The sequence below is a fragment of the Salvia miltiorrhiza genome, chromosome 4 (genome assembly GCF_028751815.1).
Source record: "Salvia miltiorrhiza cultivar Shanhuang (shh) chromosome 4, IMPLAD_Smil_shh, whole genome shotgun sequence".
In the NCBI taxonomy this organism is placed as follows: Eukaryota; Viridiplantae; Streptophyta; class Magnoliopsida; order Lamiales; family Lamiaceae; genus Salvia; species Salvia miltiorrhiza.
The window spans coordinates 45,431-50,732 of record NC_080390.1 but is presented as its reverse complement, the minus strand read 5'-3'; the positions used below and the strand labels follow the sequence as shown (position 1 = coordinate 50,732).

Genomic DNA, 5,302 nt, shown 5'->3' with positions numbered 1-5,302 from the left:
TCAAGATATGACACGCTAGTCATTTTTGGTGAGCCTTGATTACTTTTAGACAATATTAGTATTTTATTTATTTATTTGTTTATTTTAATTTTAATATCTCATAAATTGTTATTCGGTATGATTTTGTTTATAAACTGATAAAAGGAAAAATTCAATTTATTCTTTTATTAATTTATTTTAAGCCAAATCATTAAAAATAAATTAAGATTTAGTTTTATGTAATTTATAAATTAAATAAACGGCGTCATAATTTACGAGATATACACACACATACACACACATATATATATATATATAGAAAGAATAAAATAAAAAGAATAATTTCGTATAAAACAAATTAAAAAAATAATGTTACCACAGGAAGGTGACTTGTATATAATGTTAACAAATTATACAAGTGTTGACTTGAATTAAATAAATGACGTGAACACTAATTTCTCACTAAAGGTAACTAGTATATAGTATATCATTCTTCTATATATCTTATACACAAAAATTTGTGCGAGATGGTTTTCACACAAAATTTTCTTTATATTTATATATAGTATGCAATTTACGAAACTATTTTACACAATGTGTAATGTGTATATATATATGTATGAACTTTATAGTAATATATATACATCGTCTCACTGTCTTTATTTGGCCTTAATAACATATTTTTTTCATTTATCACACAGGTACGTGTATTTGAAATATGTAATTGAAAGAGAATTTGAATCCAAATCATGGCTCATCTTACAAATAGAAATACACTCCTTCATTTATGTTGCTTAGTTGTATTATCCCTAGCTAGCTAGTTCTCTAGTACTACTGCGTCTGAACATGCACTAGATTTTGTTGACTCATATATGCTTGAATAATGCGCATCATTTGAATGTATAATTTCCACATTCAATCTATAAAGACAATATAATTAATTTCTTTTTTCCAGAGAGAGTACGTAATACATTCCTATTAATCCTTAAACAAACGATTAATATTGATTAGTTTCATTTCATGATGGTAAAATTAGTGTTGATCAGAGAGAGAAGGGTGTGAGGCAGTGCTTCTTTATTTGTAGAATCCGGACAACCTAAGTAGAAGAAACACGATCATGTATAATCTTGAAATTTCATGCCACAATATTCCATATCCAGCGTTTACTAGTTGACCCAACAATACAAAACCACTCAAATTATTATTTATATACTGTTTTAAACAATTAAAATTCAAGAAACATAAATATAGAGAGTCGCCCAGCCCCCACACATATTTGCAGTACATCCACTACTATAGAGAGAAAAATCTTGAATTGATCATCAACTATTAGTTTAGAGAAAATGGAAGGGGAAAGAGGGTTGGCTCCCATTTATGATGATCATCATCATCTGCAGATTTCCTTCAGCGCTCCTCCTCATCATCAAGACCAAGAAATGGGGTTTGTGCAGTTCGAAGATCATAATCCGGTGTTGAGCTTTCTGGTGGCGCCGCCGCAGATGGCCGCCAAGGCAACCACCGCCACCAATAATAATTGTTCCTTAGGGTTCAATCATGCTGAGCTTGCAGTGAATAGACCCTCATGGAATAACGACCAGGTAGAGGTAGTTGCCCTTTCTCTCTCTTTCTTTTCTACTCATTGTCAAATTGAAATCTACCATGATTGCTTCATTTCTAATTAATTCTTTTGTTAATTAAATATATGTGTAGGTGGTGGATCCTAAGGTCGTGAATGATGAAAATTGCAGTGGTAACGCCAACGACGGTGGCAATTCATGGTATCATCTCTTTCCCGATTCTGATTGATTCATTTTGACTGTCATCAAGAATGGGTTGTTTTCTCTCTCTTCTCTTATGAATGATGAGTAATTATGAAACCCTAGAGATCTATTTTGTGGGTGCTTTAATTTTCATTTGGAAGCTGAGTGGGGAACCAAAAAGGCTTCGTCTTGCTTGTGATTGTTGAGAGAGAGATCCCACATGAATGATTTTGGTGCATCAACTATTATCAAGTCCGATTCAGATGATCAATAATGGGCATTCCACTATATATATATAGTGTAGTCAAACTAGCTAGCTAAAGTTAATTAATCTCAATCAGATGTGCATGTGATCTAAATTAATTAAGTTGCAGGTGGAGGAGTTGTTCCTCAGACAAGAACAAAGTGAAGATAAGAAGAAAGCTGAGAGAGCCAAGGTTTTGTTTTCAGACAAGGAGCGATGTCGACGTTCTTGATGATGGCTACAAATGGAGGAAATATGGACAGAAAGTTGTCAAGAACAGCCTTCATCCAAGGTATATATATCTATCTACTGCCATTACAAACAAACACTACATCAACTCTAAACTATGTAAAACTATTAATCATAATATTTTTGATGCGTTTAACCAAACCACACCTCATGTCTAACAAGAAGAAAACATTGTATTAACCTTTAAAAACAGTCTACAATTAGTTAATCTCTCGGATGACAATGGTTTATCCTTCTCTAGTTAGCAAATTGTTTTAATAATTTAAATTAGTCCGTGTACGTAATCATCATAAATTAGTTTTTATGGGTCACTATATATTATCAATATTAATTCTTTCCTACATGTCTGAGATACCCGCAACTACTATTAATCTATGATCTGCATAACTCAACCTACTAACTAGATCACCCCGGCCCACTCCAAGCTTTCATAGTTTGTTATCGACAATTAATTAGCAATATCTTAATTCTAGTAGTATTTATATACATATCAAATTAGCAGAAATAATGTTAATCGGAGCATTATGAAGGGCCCTGCATTTTCTTAACTATAAATTAGCTAGATAGAGTAAATGAGTTTTATCGATTTAAAGCTCAAGAGACGTGGACTCATGAGGATCTAAAAGATCTATCAGAGCGTGACTAAAAGTGTTAATCTAAGCTCAAACCTACTGATTAATTTAGTAGTTAAATTTCGATACTCTCATATTAATTTTACTTACTGGTACATACATACCATATTAGCACAAGGCTCGTTTGGAACGGGTGATAAAGGTGTATAATATGCCTATGCCACCCTAATATCTTGTTTGTTAAAAGTAATACGAAATACACGACCCTTTACAAATTAAAAGCCCGAAAATATTATACTGATTTGAGGGATTCTGTATAGCACCTCCTTAGGTGATATGCGTAATACAAATTTTAATTATAACTATTATTAACTTTATATAATCTTAATATATCATACCAAACAACATATTATATTTTACATATATTTTAATGCATTCTACCAAACATGATATTAATATGATATATTGTAAAAGACATACCGCTCAAACATATCACACCTTATCCTATACCGCAAATCAAATGTACCCAAAATGTATAGTATTCAATACAAGTAAAGTACATATATACTTTATATATATATATATATATATATATATATATAAAATATGATTTTATCTCCATTATTCTCGAGTTGAGCTATTTTTACACAGTATTTGATATGCAAGTTTAGAGTTGAATCGATATTTTGGTGAAGTGAACAGGTAACTAATTTATGCATGTCATGCTTGGATGCTAGAGATTCATTTTTTGATTTTGATATTGAAAGCTACTTCGTCTTGCAAAGTTTTATTCGTCTTAATTTTTTTAAGTTGATTTGTATGAACTTGAAAGTCAATTTGAAAGGAATTTTTTGTAATTTAAATGACATTATAATTGTGTTAATGACTATTATTTTTTATTTAATTTAATTTAATTATATTTTCTTATGTTTATATAATTATTAATTTTATTAAAAAAATTGGACCCTCTGAATTGAAAGTCTAGTTCCGCCGCTGTGTACATTACGAGTTAGATTACAAAATTGCCTCTTACCAATCACATATTGGGAATTTTAATTCTTAAGTTTGTAATTATGTTTCATATTGTTTCAATTAAATTAGGAGGGATAGTTCAAGTAGTAATTTCACTGACAACTTTTAAAAATCTAACTAAAAGATAAATTAAAAAAATTAAAATTCAAAATATAGTTTCAGTTCTCAAATTGTATTGATAGCAATTTTTCCATTCAGTGTCTCACATGGTTTTCATTGGAAAGATTTTAATGAGGTCGATCCTTAGTTTACGTGTTGTGCTTTCAAGAGTTTGCTTTTCGGGTTTCCCTTTTCTCATTTCTTTTATTTTACAATGATATAACTTTTTATTTTTTTGAGAAATTTTATATGATAGCAATTTTCTTCAAGATGTTAATTCTCTTCAGGCACCCAAGTCATAATTATAAGCTTATTTTTCTTCTTTATTTCAGTTCATGAGAACTTGTAGTTCTTACCTTGGATGCGCACGTAAACCATGTTCCTTGAACCTGAGACCTTTGATTTAAAAAATACCCACTTTACCACTAGACCGTCCTAAGGGGACCATAATAATAAGATAATATTTGGAGTAAAGTTTTGTAATATATGTATATAAGTAATAAGATAATGTTATAATGATATGTGGAGGATTTTGTTTGCATTAGGTAGGTGTTTTGTTTTTTGTTTTTGTGGTTTTGAAGAAGAAGAAAAGAGGATTGATGATGAATATATGCAGAAGCTACTACAGATGCACACACAACAATTGTAGAGTGAAGAAGAGAGTAGAGCGGCTGTCGGAAGATTGCAGGATGGTGATTACTACCTATGAAGGCCGACACAACCATTCTCCCTCTGATGATTCCAACTCCTCCGACTGTTATAACTCTTTTTAGTTAGCATTAGCATTAGCATTACCATTACCATTACCATGTATTTATTATAATTATAATATAATTAAGCACTTGTCATTTTGTTTCCCACTTAGGTAGAGGCCAATGTTGGATATATATGTATCATATGAATATGCCTTTCCTTGTCGAATATCATGTACATCATCTCTCTAGGTTTCTTTTTCCTTCTCATTCCCAAATACAAGATTAACAATAGAGATTGATATTTTTGCAAAATCAGGACTTGGTATTTAGAATTTTTTATGATGTTCCAATGCTACATTTTCGAATCATAAACTCAGATCACAACATATATTAATATATCAACAATAATACATTCGTACAGATTGATTTTTTTGTCTTTTTGTATTGTTCTAAGATACCAAAGAAATGCAAAATACACATGCCGTAAATCACCTGTTTGATCCACATTCAATCTAAGATACCAAATATTATGCAAATTTAGGGTGTTCATTCAAAAAGAAAAGCCCAATCCCAAACAAATACGATTAATTTCTCATAATGCATGATTACAAGTCAAGTGATTCTAGCTTTCGTTCAAAGTTATCAAACACACAATCAAACAGAATTAAACAT

At 30.6% G+C, this 5,302-nt stretch overlaps 1 protein-coding gene across 4 annotated transcripts; it reads left to right on the top strand.

Annotated features, from left to right (window-relative positions):
• The first annotated feature begins 1,019 nt into the window (after positions 1-1,019).
• Positions 1,020-4,890, top strand: LOC131023722 (probable WRKY transcription factor 12). 4 transcript variants are annotated; one of them, XM_057953283.1, is made up of 4 exons: positions 1,020-1,577; positions 1,690-1,757; positions 2,114-2,275; positions 4,555-4,890. In XM_057953283.1, exons 1-4 carry the CDS (start codon positions 1,323-1,325, stop codon positions 4,706-4,708), a joined length of 639 nt encoding a protein of 212 aa, XP_057809266.1. In that variant the 5' UTR covers positions 1,020-1,322; the 3' UTR covers positions 4,709-4,890. The 4 variants fall into 4 exon arrangements, with proteins under 4 accessions (XP_057809266.1, XP_057809264.1, XP_057809265.1 ...); XM_057953281.1 differs by having other exon boundaries at positions 1,020-1,583; XM_057953282.1 differs by having other exon boundaries at positions 1,032-1,577; positions 4,552-4,890.
• The last annotated feature ends 412 nt before the right edge of the window (positions 4,891-5,302 follow it).